The 21315-nt window shown below is 41.2% G+C and overlaps 1 protein-coding gene across 5 annotated transcripts in view; it reads left to right on the forward strand.

Moving 5' to 3' along the window:
* The window catches only part of DIPK1A (divergent protein kinase domain 1A), a 42403-nt gene that overhangs the window by 14583 nt on the left and 6505 nt on the right, over positions 1–21315 (forward strand). For 2 of the 5 annotated variants that reach the window (XM_039484462.1, XM_039484463.1), the window contains exons 2-3: positions 17796–17930; positions 19290–19397. In XM_039484462.1, the coding sequence (XP_039340396.1) occupies positions 17796–17930; positions 19290–19397 (243 nt within the window). Of the gene's footprint in view, positions 1–2677; positions 2741–9803; positions 9898–15131; positions 15151–17795; positions 17931–19289; positions 19398–21315 lie in introns of those variants that run through there. The other 3 variants (XM_039484465.1, XM_039484464.1, XM_039484466.1) reach the window with 3 other exon arrangements.

Below are 21315 nucleotides of genomic sequence, written 5' to 3' on the forward strand. Positions count from 1 at the left end.
ATTGGTTGGAGGGAAAGACTGAACTCGGATGAGGAGTGGAGGACTGAGAGCCGGGGGGGCAACAGGAGACAGGCAGATTGGATAAGGTGCCAGGAAAGGATGAAACTGGGACTAGCTGAGCAAAGAGACTAGGAACAAGGAGGTAGGGGGAACTAGAAATGGCTGGGCAAGGAGAATGGGTTTTAAACTGTAGGGGTGTCTGGAGAGAAGGATGGGGGTGGAGAAGCTTGAGGAGCTAGATGAGAGGCAGGGCTGGTTCCAGGGTTTTTGCTGCCCCAAGCAGCCAAAAAAAAAAAATCTGCAACATGCAGCACTACTGCCTCCACCTCAGGTCCTTATCTCAGGGAGGGAGGGAGGGACTTGCCGGCGAAGAGCCAGACGTGCCACCCCTCTCCGTTGGCCGCCCCAAGCACCTGCTTGCTGAGCTGGTTCCTGGAGCCGGCTCTGATGAGAGGATTGGGATGAGGAGCCAGAAGTGGACAGGGATAGGGCAGAAAGGTTAAAGTTTTAGGGGGAAGGGACAGAAGAGGCTATGCCCACTAGAGAATGTTCCCCTCCAGAGCCTGGAATGGAATCCAGATTCCTGAGTCTCATCATTCCTCTGTTGATAGCAAATATCTGGAAATCCACTGACAGTTCCCCCATCCTTTTCTAGTACTGGTCCATAGAGGATGACACTATTACTGTTATGGATTGCTCCCTTAACTTAAGTGGCAGAGGTCTTTGTGGTGGATCTTAAAGTTCCAACCCTGGTGGTGACCCATATGGGTGTCAGTATGATGCCACAAGATGATTTTTGTGTGCAGTTTGCTTTTAAAAAAAAAAAAACCAAAACTTTAGAAATGAAACACACACACCACCACAATAGAAGAACATTTTTAAGGTCGCAAAGTCAAGCACTCGGCAGTTATGAAATGCCAGAATTAAGGTTGTCTGTGCAACCTTAATTTAGCCCCCTGGTGTGTATACATTATGATACAGTCTTTAATTACATGATTAACTATTTTTTTGACCTAGGACTCCTACCTCATTCAGTGCACACAATGAATGGTGCTCATGTTTTAAAAAAAACACCTGTTTTTTCCTGATTGTTCTGTCTGTGGCTCTATGCCTTATTTTTGCATATGAACAATTAGAACATAAAGCACCAATTTTTGGCATGGTTGGATTCTTTTTCCTCAATTTATCTCTCACCAGCAGGGCTATTGGCAACCATTAATATAATGATATTTGCTTAATTAATACATGTATTTGTTCCCCAAACCTTTTATTATCTTTAGGCACAACGGTGAAAACCCTCATACCTCACATTCTTTCCCAAGTGACCTTTTAAACTGTAAATCTAAATAGTGTAACATATCATGGATCTAACAATTTTAGTAATTTTATTGTAATGGCACATTTAAAGATAAGGCACTAGTTCTTCATATCTGTTACAATTCTTCTACAACATTACTTTTTCTTATGCTGTTCCCATTTCTTCATGAAAGGCAGTTATGCGCTGTCAATACTATTCAAAACTTAATATAAATTACTACAGCAAATTCCTTTAAAAACATGTATGTGCAGCAGCATATTTTATTACTGCTGAAGAATTTCTACTGAAAATCTTTTTTTTTTGGGGGGGGGGGGTTACTGATAATCTTTGACTTGTAAGTACTGTGAATATTGCAAATCTTAATCTGTTTAAAATCTAATAGTTCAGATTTTTTTAATTAAAGCCAGTGAATGGTGTGGGGAAGCAGGTATTTATAATAGTCAGTTCCCTTGTCTTAATCTAGGATTAAAATTCTTAATTTAATTGGTGATAAAGGAGATGAAAAAAGACTTTGAGAGATAATCTTGTTTTTTATAATGACCTTAGCAATAGGGTGATGTATAAGGACATGTCGGATTTATTTATTTTTTTCTCATAATATACCCTAGAGAAGTGCTCTCTCTACCCAGTGCAGCCTCCTACTTTGAGGTTTTTGGGCTGTCATTGCATGCTAATCTTAAGAGTTATAGACAAAGCAACAAAACAGGATGGTTCAGATTTGTTTGCCAAAGCTGCATTTTATATCATTAATTCTCTTCTGCTTGTGTATAGTGCAAATAGAATCTCTCTAAGGGTCTTTCAAGAATGTACAATGTTACCTGCTGTGCATGCAAATATGGTTTTAGATCTACCTTCTATGCCATTTTGTACTATATTATTTTGTAGCAAACTGCTTGGGGGTATGTTTCACTGCTGAGTGTGGAGCTAGGAGAATACTGCAAAATCTTTCCACAAATGTTTGATTTTGACTGTGTCTGGGTCCTTCTTATGTTTGTGGAAAGTATTGCAGAATTACTTTACTGTTAGAAATAGTTGGAGAAACAGGTAGTATACATTGGAGAACATTCACAGAAAATAAAAGTTTGATAACTGTGTGTAACGTAACTTAAAAAAATCCGTTATGTTTCTGATCCCTATTTAGATTAACGTATATCAATAACTAAAACGCCTTGAATTTTGATTATTAAATAATCACAATTTGCTGCTCACAAATAAATTTATGGCCAAGATTTAGTTTCAGAATATATACAATGAATAACTTAAAATTTGTACATTTGAGAAAACTGACTTGTTCCTGGATAATGTGTGCACAGAAAATGGAATAATTTGAACTTCTCCTTTTATCCATTATCTGTCCAGTTCTACCTGAGGACTTGGGATTTGCAGACAGTCCCAGCTTGTCTTGGCTTTGCAGAATTTACGGTATAGTTCTGACCTAATAACTCTGCCAGGGAATTATCTTGCCTTTTAATGTGAATGCATTTTTTTTAATGTTCAGTCTTAATTCAATGAAGCAGTGGTGCAAGCACATTAAAAACTTGGAGTGTACCAGGAATGTTGAGAAATCTAGGAATGATGAAGTACTTCACCCTGAGTATAATTTAATAACAAAGAATTCTTCTTCCCTACAAGTTTTCAATAGAGAATCTGTTTCCTTTAAAATGTTATCTGGACCCCAAATATCAGATCTTTTTAAGGTGTTCCAGGATCTACCATTCTTAATGTAGGGAAAACCAAATTGTAAAGAGCAGTGGGAGAAGCTCTTCAGAGGAGCAATTTGAGGTACAGTACTAAGGTCTCCAGTGAATTTTCTAAAGAAGTAATATTTTATTTGAAGCATTTTGATTAGGGCTGTGAAGTGATTAAAAAATTAATCACGATTAATTCTGTTTCTTTTTAAATCGCAATTAATTGCACTGTCAAACAATAATAGAATACCATTTATTTAAATATTTTTGGATGTTTTCTACATTTTCAAATATGTTGATTTCAATTATAATACAGTGTACAGGGATCACTTATTTTTTATTACAAATATTTGCACTATAAAAAAACATTTTTTTTCAGTTCCCTCATTTCAAGTACTGTAATGCAATCTCTTTATCGTGAAAGTTGAACTTACAAATTTAGAATTATTTACCAAAAAAACCTGCATTCAAAAATAAAACAATGTAAAACTTTAGAGCCTACAAGTCCACTCAGTCCTACTTCAGCCAAACAAGTTAGTTTACATTTAAAGGAGATAATGCTGCCCACTTCTTGCTTACAATGTCACCTGAAAGTGAGAACAGACGTTTGCATGGCACTGTTGTAGCCAAAGTCACAAGATATTTACGTGTCAGATGTGCTAAAGATTCATATGTCCCTTCATGCTTCAACCACCATTCCAAAGGATATGCATCCATGCTGATGACGGGTTCTGTTAGATAACAATTCAAAACAGTGCTGATCAATGCATGTTCATTTTCATCATCTGAGTCAGGTGCCACCAGCAGAAGATTGATTTTTCTTTTTTGGTGGTTTGGGTTTCGGTGGTAGTTTCGGCATTGGAGGGTTGCTCTTTTAAGACCTCTGAAAACATGCTCCATGCCTCGTCCCTCTCAGATTTTGGAAGGCACATCAAGATTCTTAAACCTTGGGTTGAGTGCTGAATCTGTCCTTAGCCCTGGTCTACACTACAAGGTTAGGTCGAATTTAGCCGCATTAGGTCAATTTTTATAAGCAACGTGTCTACAAAACCAACCCCATTCCGTGGACCTAAAGGGCTCTTAAAATTGACTTCTGTTCTGCTTCCCGGCGAGGGGAGTAGCGCTAAAATTGACCTTGCTGGGTCAAATTTGGGTTAGTGCAGATGCAATTTGATGGTATTGGCCCCTGGGAGCTATCTCAGAGTGCTTCAATGTGACCGCTCTGGACAGCACTTTCAACTCTAATGCATTAGCCAGGTACATAGGAAAAGCCCCAGGAAACTTTGAATTTCATTTCCTGTTTGTCAGTGTGGCACAGGTGACCAATGCAGTCCTCTCAGAATCGCAAACAAGCTCCAGCGTGGACCGAAAGGGAGACACTGGATCTGATTGCTGTATGGGGAGAAGAAGAATCTATGCAGGCCGAACTCTGATCAAAAAGAAGAAATGCTAATATATATGCCAAAATCACACAGGGCATGATGGACAGAGGCTACAATAAGGACACACAGCAGTGCCGCGTGAAAGTTAAGGAGCTCAGGCAAGCCTACCAAAAGATAAAGGAGTCAAACGATCACTGTGGGTCAGAGCCCCATACATGCCCCTTCTCTGATCAGCTGCATGGCATTCTAGGGGGGGGACCTACCACTACCCCACCACTGTCCGTGTACACCTGCAAGGGTGGGGGAGAGTCTAATGCAACAGGGAAGAGAATTTTGTGGATGAAGAGGAGGAGGAGGAGAATCTGTTCTCCCTAGCAGCCAAGACCTTTTCATCACCCTGGAGTCAATACCTTCCCAAGGCGGGATCCTGGACCCTGAAGCAGGAGAAGGCACGTCTGGTGAGTGCACATTTGTAACTACAGTACAGGGTTTAAAAGCAATTGTATTTAATGTTTGATTTGCCCTGAAGGATTGGGATGCATTTGCAACCAGTACAGCTACTGGAAAAGTCTGCTAACGTCCAGGCTTTGGAGTGGAGCCCGGAGCTGAAGTGTGGATCAGTAGGTTTTTTGCCCAGAGCTGGAGTAGAGCAATTCAAAAATTTGATTGCTCCAGATACCTAGTTAACGTGTCTGGGGATGGAGTGGGAATCCTCCAGGGACATCTCCATGAGGCTCTCCTGGAGGTACTCTGAAAGCCTTTGCAGAAGGTTTCTGGGGAGGGTTGCCTTATTTTGTCCTCCACAGTAGGACACTTTACCATGCCAAGCCAATAGCAAGTAGTCTGGACTCATTGCAGCACAAAGCATGGCAGTGAATGGTCCTGGATTTTGGTCACATTCAAGCAACATTCAGTCTATATCTTTGTGTTAGCCTCAGGAGAGCGATATCATTCATGATCACCTGGTTGAAATAGGGGAATTTTTGTAAGGGAACAATAAAAAGACCCTGTTCATGCTGGGCTGTTTGCACTTGGCTAAAAGGGATCATCCCTGAGAATAGCCACATGGTGGGGTGGGGAGAGGGTGTGTGTGTGTGCGTGCTGCACATCCACCCGAAAATCACAGCCCCTCCTTTTAAATGGCAAACCCAACCGGCATTGCTTGCTATGGAAAAGGAGGGTGCTGCAGTTTGAAACCATTCCCACATGTTATGAAGGCAGAAGAAGTCAACCCCACGTATCCTTTGGATTACCATGGCTGCCTGGAAACTGAATTCTGTTGCCCAGACATGTGTAATGTGTCACCATACTGGCAGGCACTCAATATAAAAGGCAAAATGCGACCTTATATTTAAAGCACGTGTGCTGTCTGCTGTGAATTGCTTGATTCGCTGTGAAAGAGTTTCCCTTTTGTTCTCAGAAATGTAACATCTTAAATTTTTATTCTCCTTTTTATCCCCCTGCAGGTGCAAATGTTTCTATGCTTTCCCCCATCATCTCTGTTCCCTGAGATTTATTGCTGAGGCTAATGGGAGAGCTGGTGGAGCTGCAGGAAAGGCAACAAGAGCACAAACCGCTGCTGCATCCACTGTATAACCACCTGCTGTCCTCCCCAAGTTCCATTTCCTCCTCACCCAGATGCCCAAGAACGCTGGGGGGAGGCTCCAGGCACCCAGCCACTCCACTCCAGAGGATAGCCCAAGCAACAGAAAGCTGTCATTCAAATGGTTTTGATTTGTAGTATGGCTACAATAAGCAATGTGGCCTTGTCCTTCCCTCCTCCCCTACCCTACGTGGGCTACCTTGTCAATTATTAATTTAAAAAAAAAGTGAGATAAAGAAAGAATGCATGGTTTCAAAACGATAGTGACTTTATTTCATTTGCCAGCTGTGATCGAAGGAGGGAGGGTGGTTGGCTTACAGGGAATTAAAATCAACAAAGGGGGCGGGTTTGTATCAAGGAGAAATGCACACAACTGTCACACCATAGCCTGGCCAGTCATGAAACTGGTTTTCAAAGCTGATGCGCAGCGTGCCTAGCTGTGCTCTTCTAATCATCCTAGTGTCTGGCTGCTCCAAATTAGACACCAGGCAATTTGCCTCAACTTCCCAGCCTGCCGTAAATGTCTCCCCCTTATTCTCACAGATATTATGGAGCACACAGCAAGCAGCAATAACAGTGGGAATATTGGTTGTGCTGAGGTCTAACCTAGTCAGCAAACAGCGCCAGCGAGCTTTTAAACGTCCAAAGGCCCATTCTGCACTTGCTCAGCCTGTCGTTGAACTACTTCTTACTACTGTCCAGGCTGCCTCTGTACAGCTTCATGAGCCATGGGAGCAAGGGGTATGCTGGGTCCCCAAGGTTAACTATTGGCATATCAGCATCCCTGACAGTAATTTTCTGGTAGGGAAGTAAGTCCCTTCTTGCAGCTGCTCAAACAGCCCTGCGTTCTTAAAGATGCAAGCTTCATGCACCTGTCCCAGCCATCCCACACTGATGTTGGTGAAACGTTCCTTGTGATCCACCAGTGCTTGCAGCACCATTGAGAAGTACCCCTTGCAGTTTATGTACTGGTTGGCAAGGTGGTCCACTACCAAGATAGGGATATGCGTTCTGTTTATTGCCTTGCCACAGTTAGGGAATCCCATTGCAGGAAAGCCATCCACTATGAGCTGCACATTTGCCAGAGTCACTACCCTTGATATCAGCAGCTCTTTTATTGCGTGGGCTACTTGGATCACAGCAGCCTCCATAGTCAATTTGCCCACTCCAAATTGATTCCCGACTGACCGGTAGCAGTCAGGTGTTGTAAGCTTCCACAGGGCTATTGCCACTCGCTTCTCAACTGTCAGGGCAACGCTCATCTTGGTATTCCTGCACTTCAGGGTGGGGGAAAGTAACTCACAAAGTTCCAGGAAAGTGGCCTTACGCATGCAAAAGTTTTGCAGCCCCTGGGAATCATCTCATACCCGCAACACTATGCGGTCTCACCAGTCTGTGCTTGTTTGTCAGGCCCAGAATCGGCATTCCACTGTATCAACCTACCCCACTGCCACCATGATGTCCCAATTGCCACATCCCATGCTTTCAGAAACATCTGTGTCCATGTCCTCGCTGGCGTCTCCTAGCCAGGTTCTGCACATACTGAAGTATAACATGCAAGGTGTTTACAATGCTCACAACAGCACTGGTGAGCTGAGCAGGCTGCATGCTTGACATACTATGGCATCTGCACAGGTAACCAAGGGAAAAAAGCATGAAAGAATTGTATGCCGTTGCTTTCACAGAGGGAGGGGAGACTGACATCATGTACTGAAAACCACCCACGACAATCTTTTTGCCCTGTCAGGCATTGGGAGCGTAACCCAGAATTCCAATGGGCAGCGGAGACTGCAGGAACTGTGGGATAGCTACCCACAGTGCACCGCTCCGTGAGTCCATGCTAGCCACGGTATTGAGGATGCACTCTGCTGACTTAATGCACTTAGTGGGGACATAGACAATCGACTGTATAAAATCCCTTTCTAAAAATCGACTTCTATAAAATTGACCTAATTTTGTAGTGTAGACATACCCTTAGAAATCTCACAGTGGTACCTTCTTTGCATTTTGTCAAATCTGCAGTGAAAGTGTTCTTAAAATGAACAACATGTGCTGGGTCATCATCCAAGACTGCTGTAACATGAAATATATGGCAGAATGCTGGTAAAACAGAACAGGAGACGTACAATTCCCCCCCAAGGAGTTCAGTCACACATTTAATTAATGCATTATTTTTTAATGAGCATGGTCAGCATGGAAGCATGTCCTCTAGAATGGTGGCCGAAGCATGAAGGGACATATGAATGTTTAGAATATCTGGCATGTAAATAAATACCTTGCAATGCCGGCTACAAAAGTGCCATGCAAACGCCTGGTCTCACTTTCAGGTGACATAAATAAGCAGCATTATCTCCCATAAATGTAAACAAACTTGTTTGTCTTAGCAGTTGGTTGAACAAGAAGTAGGACTGAGTGAATTTGTAGGCTCTAAAGTTTTTTACAGTTTTTGAGTGCAGTTATGTAACAAAATCTACATTTGTGAGTTGCACTTTCACAATAAAGAGATTGCACTACAGTACTTGTATGAGGTGAATTGAAAAATACTATTTATCATTTTTACAGTGCAATATTTGTAATAAAAATATCAAAAATAAAGTGAGTACTGTATACTTTGTATTCTGTGTTGTAATTGAAGTCAATATATTTGACAATGTAGAAAAACATCCAAAATCTTTAATAAATTTCAATTGGGATTTTATTGGGTTTTTTTTGAGTTAATTGCGTGAGTTAACTGTGATTAATCAACAGCTTTAATTTTGACTTTATGATCCCCTTAAAGATACATACTGTCATTCAGAGAATGTTTGGTACTCAAGTTTCTGCAATGTCACTTCTTTATTCCTCTAATAATTATTAAATTTCCCTTCTGTAGTTCCATGCTGTTAGATCTGACCTCTACTAAGTTAGGAGGAAAGCATTAAATTAGAACATGCCATCTTAAAATTGTTGTGTTTTTAAAATAATTCCATAAACTGTTCATAGAACATTAAGGTTGAATGAATAAATATCAGTAAACACCAAATTAAGATGCACGTGCAACTTTAGCAGTGGCCCCTTGTACTATTATATTTAGTTATATTATGTATTTGCATTGTTTTAATTACATTAGAGCATTATATCTAAAATAATATAGTATCTTACAACTTTTTTCTACAACCATGAGTAATTTCCTCTGGAACGACTGAAGATACCCCTTTTCAATAAGGTCTACATATTTTTATGCCAAATTTCAATCCACAGCTAATTTGTGGATTTATGTGTGTGTTTTGTTTTCTTTTAATAGAAGTTGCAAGTATATTTTTATAATGGGAAAAGTGTGTATTACTTTTCTACCCTCCTACCTGTGCGAAAAAGGTCAACTGATTTTATTCATACTTTCCAAAATAATTCACCTCTGGGCAGAGCCCATGCTAGGAAATCTTCTTCAATTAGGTTGTTAGGCTGGTGACAGTTCTGCAAATTCAACTGAAGCCAATACTGCTCCCATTACAATAACATTGTATTGTAGTGAAGCATAGATCATTACCATCTAATTTGGTATGAAGGTCAAAATCCCTCAAATGATTCTTTTGTGACACTTTGCTACATTTAGGATGCAGATGTTAAAATAATAACAAAAAGCATAGGTCCAAAGCTTTAAAAACCCAACTGTTTTTCCTAGCAGGGACTCTAGCCCCCAGGCTTAAAAAATTAAGCTAATGATTTAAAAATCAATAGTTTACTCCCAAATTAAATTTTATCATCAGTTCTAATGTGCATGAAGGTTAAGGAACTGGCTGTTCTGGAAACTGAAATCCTCTGTTTATTCACAGGTCAGATACGATGCAAGCAGCCAAAGTGTGAGCTTTCTTACACTGGCCCATTGCTGACCTGAGCCCTGATTTGGAGGGACCACCTTCTATAAGGGTAAGAGGCAATTCAGTCTCCTTACTACAGGTAGTTCTCTCCCAGGCCTTTCTCCATCAGAGATTTCTAACAGTAGTTTACTTTGAGTTTTGTATGTGATGAGCATTTACAGTGTTAATGACTCTTCTTGCTCAGAGAAAATATATGATCTGAACCAGGGGTAGGCAACCTACGGCACGCGAGCTGATTTTCAGTGGCACTCACACTGCCCGGGTCCTGGCCACCGATCCGGGGGGCTCTGCATTTTAATTTTAAAGGAAGCTTCTTAAACATTTTTAAAACCTTATTTACTTTACATACAACAATAGTTTAGTTATATACTATAGACCTATAGGAAGAGACCCTCTAAAAACATTAAAATGTATTATTGGCACACAAAACTTTAAATTAGAGTGAATAAATGAAGACTCGGCACACCACATCTGAAAGGTTGCCAACTCCTGATCTGAACCATAGACCCATGATACTATACCCCTTTATTTGGATTATAGAATTAAAATCTTTTCTGTATGGATAATTCCATTATGAAGTTTCTTGCACCTTCTGTTGAAGTGTCTGGTACACTGTCAGTGCTGTCTGCTCAACTAGATGGACTATTTTTCTAATTTGATAAGATAATTCTGGTGTTCCTATATAATTATTCTGTTGTAAGTTGCAGTTTTCTCTAAATAGTTATTTGAGGAAGCAGAGAGGGAGAGAAACTAGGTGTAAGTAAAAGGAGCCTCGAGTATTCGAGTTGTTCTAGGCTACCTGAATCCTTAAAAGTCAGCTTTCTTTAGTAAGAGTTGATTTGGTTAATCTTATTTCATGTTCCTTTCCAAAATGTATATTAAAGGTGTGTAATATCTTGTTAAACTATAGGTTGAGCATTCACAGAACCCCAGAACAGTTTAAAAAAATTCCAGTAATCTTTTTCAAGCATCATAAGCAAAAATTTAAGTTCAATTACTATAAACCATGGTACTTACCCTTTCATAGAAAATGTCAGAGAAGCCAGTAGTTACAAATACTTTTGAAAAAGTGTTTATATTTTTTAACAACTGTGACTATTATTTCTATTGTATTTAAAGGAAAACTGCACTCATTTTATTCTCTCCAGTGTCAAAGTTAGACTCAGGACTCTCAGTTTGTCAGACCACTCTGTTTTATTAGCACAGCGCTCTGCTAACAACACCCAGATAATGTGAGCACCATGCAAGACACAAACTATCTTATTTATACAGATAAAAGGGCACAAACTTAACACGATAACAAAGGAAGCAGAATCTGATAAGTTTACCTGGGCTAGACATTCATAGTTAATTTCCTTACTAACTTTTACCAATCTCCGGTTAATGTTTCACCATTAGCTTAAGTGGGCTCATTGTTTATGCCTTAATGTTTCTTTTCTTGACACATTTATTTCTGCTTAAAGGTGCATACAGCATTTCTTTAATCCATTCTTATTTTTACAATATAATTCATTCTACTTTCACACCAACAATCTAAAAGTTTAAAGGGTAAGAAATGATTCTCATAATAAATAAAGCATGTTTCATGGGTGACCGTCTTGTTGAAGTGACTTAATTTGCAACACTGGCAGTTAAGGAACAAAAAACACAACTCTAAGCAAGTTTCAGAGTGTAACATTTCAAATAACTTAAAAATGAAATGTTTTGTAGAAACAAGTTTTGAGTGTTAAAACGTCATTAAAGCAGTCTGACAATTTTATTTAGTTTCTTACAGCAGTCTGTCACACAGGTGTTGTCACAAGTGACATTTCTTCAACAAGATGGCTACTTGCGCTCAGAGTTGCCACTTTATTTTTCCCAAATACACTTAATGTTTTATTCATGGCACGTTATACTTCTTACTTCTTGGAAGACTCTAAGTGGAACAAATCTAAGCGGAATAGATAGGAAGACATGGATATTAAAAATAAGAACGATACTTTCAAAACTTGATAGCAGAAGGTGAGAGGACAGACGGTGTTGTAATTCAAGTACTAGACTTCAGCCGCAGGAGGGGGAGAGGGAGAGGGAGAGGAAGGGATGACCTGGGCCCTGTCTTTGCAGAGCTCATCTCTTCCCCCACCCTCTGTGACTGGAAGCAGCTCCCGTCCCTTCCTGTCTGCACAGTGTTGAAAGGCAACTAATACCTCCTGTCGGCTGCTGCTGGCCACTGACATAACCCAGCCACCTCCAGTCTTTCTGCCCCTGCACCCCCCAGCTACAGTGCGGGCAGGAAGGGGTTAAGCCCTAAAGCTGCATTGTGCACCACAGCCCAGGGAATCTGACTGCAGGGGCTTCAGCAAACCTGGCCAGGGAGGTGGCTCAGCAGCAGAGGGTGCCTAGGGGACAGAGAAGTCCTGCTGTCCCTGGGGGCCTGGGAAGAGGGTGCTAAACCACTGCCTCGGGGCTGCTGTGGAGCCTGCAGGTTCAGGGCGTGAACAGGCTGGAAATCTCACACACACCCCATCCCCACCACTCCAGAGCTTAGCTGAAGGGCAGAGAGGCACCCTGTGTTAGCACTGTGTGGGGCTCTGACTTCTCCTGGCCAGCTCCCCGTGCCAGAATGTTTTGGGCTTCCCTGGGGCACTGGCCCAGGCAGAGGCAGTGGTGGAAGGAAGGAGCCTGCCAGTGAGCTGAGCACTCCAACCAGGGGTTGGTTCTCCACACAGCACTGGCAGCAGGATGCCGGGGGAGATATGGAGGAGCAGCAGGAATGTGTGTGTGTGTGTGAGTATGACGGGCCAAAGCAGGGAGCAGACAGTGAGAGGGGGAGCACATAAAAGGTGTACAGTAAAGGTGACACGTAACCAGCCACTGCCTAGTGCCTGCCCTCACTTACTGGCTGCCACAGCATGCAGTCAGTGCTGATCAGAAACGGGACAGGGAGTCCCGGCTGGCTGAGAGCCAGCACGCAGCAGGGGCTGCACTGACGGAAAAGCAGGGGAGCAGCTGGCCCCGCACACTGCATAGACTCATAGACTTTAAGGTCAGAAGGGACCATTATGATCATCTAGTCTGACCTCCTGCACAATGCAGGCCACAGAATCTCACCCATCCACTTCTATAACAAACCCCTAACCTATGTCTGAGTTATTGAAGTCCTCAAATTGTGGTTTGAAGACCTCAAGCTGCAGAGAATCCTCCAGCAAGGGACCCGTGCCCCATGCTGCAGAGGAAGGCCAAAAACCTCCAGGGCCTCTGCCAATCTGCCCTGGAGGAAAATTCCTTCCCGACCCCAAATATGGCGACCAGTTAAACCCTGAGCATGTGGCCAAGACTCACCAGCCAGCACCCAGGAAAGAATTCTCTGTAGTAACTCAGATCCCACCCCATCTAACACCCCATCACAGACCACCGGGCATACTTACCTGCTGATAATCAAAGATCAATTGCCAAATTAATTGCCAAAATTAGGCTATCCCATCATACCATCCCCTCCATAAACTTATCAAGCTTAGTCTTAAAGCCAGATATGTCTTTTTTCCCCACTACTCTCCTTGGAAGGCTGTTCCAGAACTTCACTCCTCTGATGGTTAGAAACCTTCATCTAATTTCAAGTCTAAACTTCCTAGTGTCCAGTTTATATCTGTTTGTTCTTGTGTCCACATTGGTACTAAGCTTAAATAATTCCTCTCCCTCCCTAATATTTATCCCTCTGATATATCTGCAGCTTTGCCCTGCCACCAGCCTTGCACCTCAATTGTCAGCCAAGCCACTGGACCCTTCCACTCACCGCTGGTGGGCGGGTAGCTGGTGAGCAGGGTTCCAGCCAGCAGCAGGACCCACCAGTACTGATGTGGAGGGGAGAGCAGAAACAGAAAATACGGGACAATTTGCCCATTTTTAAGAAAAAGTCAGGACACCTGTAGGAGGGCTTAAATACGGGACTGTCCCTTTAAAAACAGGATGTCTAACCCTACTTATGGACTTTGTTCAGTGGCAAAACTTAACTAAATTGATATTTAAATTGTTCTTATTCGTCTTCAGAGCTAACACGCAATTGAGATGAAAAGGAGCAGTATGTACTCAATATGTACTGAGTTTGTGGACTTGGGCAGACTTCACTTCATTGGTTTACACTAGGTTCACGTTCTGAAGGTTTTCTTCACAACCGTAAGGGTTAGAGACTTACGTGTGTGTTAAAAATTTAAATCTTAGATTTGGAGGGGAAAATAGCAGCCACCACAGAAAAGTACCAAGTAACACTTGCCTTTGCAGAGGTATAAATGAATGTAGGAACAGAGTGAAATAGTTTTTGTTTCTGCCCTAATTGCTGCCACAGAATATCTCCTACCTTGGTCACGATTCTGACCCTGCTTAGTTCCTCTTCAAGTTCCCTTTACACCAGAGCCAGAGTAAGGCACTACAGGCCTTTGCCCAGGGTCCCCATTTTTAAAGTTGTGATCAGCTTTAATTTTTCATAGATTAGAAAAGAAAATCAAGCTTTCCTGCTTTTTCTATTTGCACTGGTTTCTTTATTTTGAATGAACTAGTCATTGAACGGAAGAGCGCTGAATAAATTGAAATTAAGGCAATATTTTGTCTGCCTTTGAGGAAGAGGCTACTGGTTTAGCACTGCAGCAAACTCTTGTTCCATGTGCGTAGCCAGTGACTTCTACCAATTCAGTAGTTTGGCTTTCTCTAATACCTCAGTAGCAAACATGTACTACTTTAATTTAATTTAAATTACTTTAATAGATTATAATAAATTTAGGCCTTAACTTGGGTTGTTATAATTTCTAATTTAATTTTAAATGGGTTTATATTAAAAGAAACATATTTAATTTAAATTAAAAATTCTATTTAAATAAAAAAATATTTTTATTTAAAAAAATAAAAAATATTTTTATTTAAAAAAAATCATTGATTTTTATCCACCCTGTTTCTAGATCTTACAGTTGAAGAAAAGCTTATAAATGTGACTTCAGTGTAACTGATGACTGCCTGCATGTTCAGACAGCCTGAAACAATAATTTCAAGAGGTGTGAACTGACAAATGCTAACAAATAGACACAAGAAAAACACACAAACAAAAACAAAAAACCCATCCTAAACCAAAACTGTGGAACAAATAAGACACATTCTATTCCACCACTCATTCCCTTTGCTTTGTGTTGCATCACATCCATTGTCTATATATGCTCTATTTAGAATAGAAGGTTGTTGGCAAAAGAATCTTCCTTTTTATACTTGTTTCAAAGTATCTAGCAAGTAGAAATAAAACTAAATAGACCACTAATTAGAAGATATCTGGAAAACAAAAGTAATACGTCATGGCAATTTTTATTTTCCTTCAGGGAAAAGTGTGTTAGAATACAATTATGAAAGCTAATGATATTTAAAGTAAAATCAGTACTCAAAGCAGATGTTTTTTTTTTAATTAAAAAAAAAAAAGATAATCTACTTTGTTTAAAAAAACAACAAGGAATCCGGTGGCACCTTACAGACTAACATTTATTTGGGCATAAGCTTTCGTGGGTAAAAAAACCCACTTCTTCAGATGCATGGAGTGAAGGTTACAGATGCAGGGATTATATAATGATACATGAAGAGAAGGGAGTATCTCACAAGTGGAGAACCAGTGTACTTTGTTTAGACTTCTAGCAAATTCTCTCTTTATTCTCCTTTGTAAGAACACATTTTAGATTGAATTATGTTATGCTAAGATCAGTGGTGAGCTGGAGCCGGTTCCCACTGGTTCGCAAGAACTGGTTGTTAAATTTAGAAGCTGGTGTAGAACCGGCTGTCAAAAGGCCGGGCGGGTGGGCAAACAACTCTGGTCCGCGGGCCACATCCGGCCCGCTGGACCGTCCTGTCTCTGGCCCGCCTGAGCTCCCAGCTGGGGAGGCTCCCCCAGCCCCTCCTCCGCTTCCCCCTTCCCCCGCAGAGCCACAGCGTGCCGCGCTGCCAGCGCTCTGGGCAGCTCTGCAGCTCCTGCTGCTTTGAGCGGCAAGGGAGGTGGGCTGCGAGCTCCAGCGGGCCATGCTGCCCTGAGCAACATGGTAAGGGGGCTGGGCCAGGGCTGGGAGGAGGGGTTGGATAAGGCAGGGCCCGGGCAGGGAGCGGTTGGAGGGGGAAGAGGTTCTGGGGGTGGTCAGGGACGGGAATGGGGTTTGGGTAGGCATGAGTTCCGGGGGTCTGTCGGGATGGTGGTGGATGGGGTTGGGGGAGTCAGGAGACGGAGCGGGACGAGTTGGGTAGGGGGTGGGGAGGGGTCCTGGAGGGCAGTTAGGGTGGGGGGTCTCAGGAGGGGGTGGTCAGGGGACACGGAGTGGGGGGGGGTTGATGGGTTGCTTGCGACCCTTGCGGGTTCTATGGGGAGCAGTCGGGGGCAGGACATGGGTGGGGGTCGGAGGTGGGAGGACAGGCTGTTTTGGGAGGCACAGCCTTCCGTACCCAGCCCCTGATACAGTTTTGCAACCCTGATGTGCAGGGCTGGCTTTAGGAAGTGCGGGGCCCGATTCGAACAGTTTTGACGGTGCCCGGCAGGGATGACTAAAAAAAAAACACGTGGGGCTTGTACTCACCGGGCGGCGCTCTGAGTCTTCGGCAGCACTTCGGCGGCGGGTCCTTCACTCGCTCCAGGTCTTCGGCAGCACTGAAGGACCTGCCACCAAAGTGCCGCCAAAGACCTGGTAGGGAACCCTTTGTTAAGATTTTGGCAGCTCATCGCTGGCTAAGATGCTTAAACAATTTTGTATATTCTCTTTCAGTGGTTTAATTTAAAGACATTATCATTTACAGCAATACAGTATTACAGAGCTCTCTCTCCTGGAATTGCTATCTCCAGCTGAAACTGGTATTCATATTTGGTGTGGGTGGATCTTTAAAGGCCTCTGGTTGTGATTTAAGAACAAGAACCTCCAGAAACAGAATCTTTTATGTACTTTACTACCTCTCATATCCATGCTTTTGCTTTCCCATCTCTCCTTTCCTTGCATGCCTGCCAAGTCTCACTGTTTCTCTATACAAAGCACAGATTTCATGTGGCTGAAGAAGAATGAACAGGCATTTTACATTTACGTAATCTGAATTCTCACTCTTTATGTTGCCAAGACTGGTCTCTGCTGTTCTCTTCTCTCCAACACTTTCTGTTGTTCCTGAGTGCAAAATCAGATCCTGAGCACTCCAGATTGTCAGGAATTAAAAACTAAATGGCCAAATGGCCAGATCAGCATCTATCCCTGCTTGTTTGTTTTTTTAAGCCGGACAGCAGCAACCCACCCTCAAACATTAAAAACGCAAACAACCTTCCGTTGTCCAAAGGGATAACATGTAGCTGATGGGGTGGAAGCAGCCAGAAAATGAAAATATGGCAATGTAGAAGACAGTTGGAGATCAGAATAGTACATGGAACTTCCCATCACCCTCCTTTGAATTCCACTAATTAGCCACATAATGGAAAGTGTTCAAACACATGGGAATTATTTCCTTCTACACCACCACCCTCCATATACTGATGATTTCATATTTATTTTTCATCTGGATTAGGTTATATCTTTCATTAGTTTCTGCTCTGTTGGAACTGATTTTCCAGAAGTAGCGCTTCTAAGTGACTGACAATAAATGCTTCTTTCGGCTGGATTGGCATAGGTGGAAATAGTAGAAATTTGGCAGTTTCAATTTTTTTACAATTTGGTAAACTTTTACCAACCCTCCCTTTGGACTCATTTTTCCAATTTCTATGATCAGAGTCCTTCTTTTTCCCCTATAGCTGGCATCCAGCACCAGTTCTGTTTGATCCTGGAACATAGTGTTCTAAAAGGATACTACACATTAACAAAAAAGATGACTGGATTTTATATAGAGTTTTTGTAAAGACTGAATGGCAAATCATGTTAGGGCAATGGAAGCAGTTCAGTCTATTCCTGAATTAATTATCTTAATGTTTTTCTTTTATATCTTCAGGTTCGCTTCTCATATATGCGAATGAAGTATCTCTTCATCTCTTGGCTAGTAGTATTTATTGGCAGCTGGATTATATATGTTGAGTACTCCACTTACACAGAGCTATGCAGAGGTCATGACTGTAAGAAAATAATAGTAAGTATATTTGTATGTCCTGTTTGTTAAGCTTTTTTATCATCTATGGATCTACTTTTGAATTATTCAGTAGTTACCATCAATAAGTAATATTTACTATTACATTATGCAAATACAATAATCCTAATTTCAGTTACCTACAGCTAAACCCAATTATTTTTGTACTTTATTTTCTCCTTGATTAATGGCTCAGTTGTAAACTGCCATGTGATCAAATTCACTTTGTGACAGTTTTGTTGTGGGAGAATCAATTATAATTGACATACTAATTTTAAGTTAGTGATTTCCCCCTGCCTTTGTTTAACTCCTTCTGATGAGTTAAAAATGATGCATGCAGCTAGAGTACCCACAAGATACTCAGGTAGAATCTCACTCTTATAAGAGAGAAGCAGCTGGCAGTGTGTTCTCCACAGGGGCCCTGTAGATTTGAAACTTCCTCCTTCACAGTCCAAAATAATTTTAGTTTATTGGCTTTTTAGGGCATGCTGTCCATTTGTTTTCCCTGGCTGCAAGGGATCGGGAGGATTGTAAAGATCTTAAATATGTTTTTGTTTGCTGGTCTATTATACCTTAATTATTAGACAAAGGGGGGTTGCTAGAATAATCTAATCTTATACTTGTATTTTTTAAATGTGTTGGAGTACCTACACCAAAGCATAGACATCTTTACTGAAAGAATGTATAGATTAAAAGAAATAATACTGTGAACTCAGTGGCAGGCTGTTCCTTTTTCTATTATTTCAGAATGGTGAAATCTGAGGATTCCATGTGGAAGTAGAAATACATATTAGCAGACCCCCCATGTAAAAGCAGAGATAAATGCTAGCAGATGCATTAACAAGTTTGAGGCATTAGCTGTCATTGTGCTTCTTACCTCCCTCAACCTCCCCCCCGCAAAAAAAAAAAAAAAAAAAAAAAGGCATCTTCTGGCACCATCTAATGTGTAGTTTTGTTTGTTTCCTGTTTTCGGTAAGTCTCTTCCGATCAAGAGTAAAAGCTCCCTGTCTGTCTCCCAGTTTGAATCATTGACCCAGTAAGGCCCTGATCTTGCAGACTGCTCCATGCAGGTAGACCCCTGGGCCTGCGCAGAGCCCCATTAGCTTCAACATTCTGCTGTATTCTATTCTATATAGCGTCCTCATGCAGATGCAGGAGGTTCACCTCTGCAGAGCAACTTGCAGAATTGGGGTGTATCAGAATATTTTTTTGTACCCCAGACACATTTCAGAGTTTCTACAGCTTTTTCCCCACTCATTTTACAGGACAAAAGCATAGATATTGGAAAAGCCAACAGGTGTATTATTTCCTCTTTCTATTCTTCAGTTCTTTCTAGAAACTATTTTCCTCTTTGTCTTTCAGTGTGATAAATATAAGACTGGAATTATTGATGGATCAGCATGTAGTAGTCTTTGCGCTAAAGAAACTCTGTATTTTGGAAAATGTTTGTCAACAAAACCCAATAACCAGGTATGACTTTATTTATATGAGCTAATTATATGATTCTTTATCTAAACCGGGTTTGGGGTTTGTTTGGATTTTGCAGAATATTAAACAGGCTTGACTTCAGTTAAATTTTACTTATTTAAAGTTTTGCTCACTGAGATATTCAAGGGATGAGAATTTTAAACTAGGGATTCTGTTGGCACAGCATTTATAATCCCATTCTAAAAGCGAGAAATCTGAGCTGTCAACCAATATAGAACACTATCTTAGAAACAGCAGACAACAATTCAGAATAATGTTTGATTCCATTTTACAAGGATCATATTTGTCTGAATTTTGTATTTAATTCACATTTCTGTTTCCATGAAATAGGATGTTTGCCACTCAATCATTTTTAACTCTAGGCATTTTAAATCCAGTATCCTCGGTTCAGCAAATCTGTGATAAATTGGGTATTGGAGGAAATGAGGACAGAGATTTACCTTTTACAGTGATTTAGATAAATACTAATGTCCAATAAATGTATAGATGTGGTATTTCATAGTGTATTTGATGATTTGGCATATCATATTATACAGATGTGTATGTATGCTTTAAGTAATACTGTCTAACACTCTACTTCTCTAATTTTACAAACGCCACTTTTAAAATACTGAAACTTTAAATGTACAATAAAGCTATACTTGGTGTGGACCCTGCACTAGAACAGCTATGAAATCCCATTCATAATCCCAACTATATATATATATATATATATAATGATGGGGTCTAAATTAGCTGGTACCACTCAAGAAAGAGATCTTGGAGACATTGTGGCTAGTTCTCTGAAAACATTCACTCAATGTACCACGACAGTGAAAAAAGCAAACAGAATGCTGGGAATAATTAAGAAAGGGATAGATAATAGGACAAAAAATATCATGTTGCCTTTATATAAATCCATGGTACCACCCATATCTTGAATACTATGTGCAGATGTGGTCATCCCATCACAAAAATTATATATTGGAATTGGAAAAGGTTCAGAAAAGGGCAACAAAAATTATTAGGGGTATGGAACAGCTTCTGTATGAGGAGAGAGTAATAAGACTGGGACTTTTCAGCTTGGAAAAGAGACGGCTAAGGGGAGATATGATTGAGGTCTATAAAATCATGACTGGTGTAGAGAAAGTAGAAGGAACCTTAAGAAAGTGTTTTGTTTACTGCTTCTCATAACACAAGAACTAGGGATCACCAAATGAAATTAATAGGCAGCAGGTTTAAAACAAATAAAAGGAAGTATTTCTTCACACAACGCACAGTCAACCTGTGGAACTCCTTGCCAGAGTATGTTGTGAAGGCCAAGACCATAACAGGGTTCAAAAAAGAACTAAATACAGACGTCCCCCGGGTTACACAAACCCGACTTACGAAAATCTGCACTTATGGAAAAATTTCCATAAGCTAGAAAATGGGAGGTCTTTTTTTTTTTTTTTGGTAATGGTCAGGTATACGTTTCCGACGTACGCAAATTTCGAGTTACGCAAGGCGTTCCAGAACGGAAAACTTGCGTAAATTGGGGATTGTCTGTAAATACATGGAGGATAGGTCCATCGATGGCTATTAGCCAGTATGGGCAGGAATGGTGTCCCTAGCCTCTGTTTGCCAGGAGCTGGGAATGAACGACGGGATGGAATACTTGATGATTACCTGTTCTGTTCATTCCCTCTGGGGTACCTGGCACTGGCCACTGTGGGAAGACAGAATACTGGGCTAGATGGACCTTTGGTCTGACCCAGTAGGGCCATTCTTATGTTCTTACGTTCATTACACGGTCACTTCCAAAATTGCTGACACTCCAGATCCATTAAAGGTTTTTACAGAGTGCCCATGTTCCAGTACAGTGTGCTTCCTCTCTCCCATCCTGCATCACCAAACCAAAATAAATGCCTCTTATCAGCCT

Source organism: Mauremys reevesii, linkage group 8 (assembly GCF_016161935.1).
Source record: "Mauremys reevesii isolate NIE-2019 linkage group 8, ASM1616193v1, whole genome shotgun sequence".
Lineage (NCBI taxonomy): Eukaryota > Metazoa > Chordata > Testudines > Geoemydidae > Mauremys > Mauremys reevesii.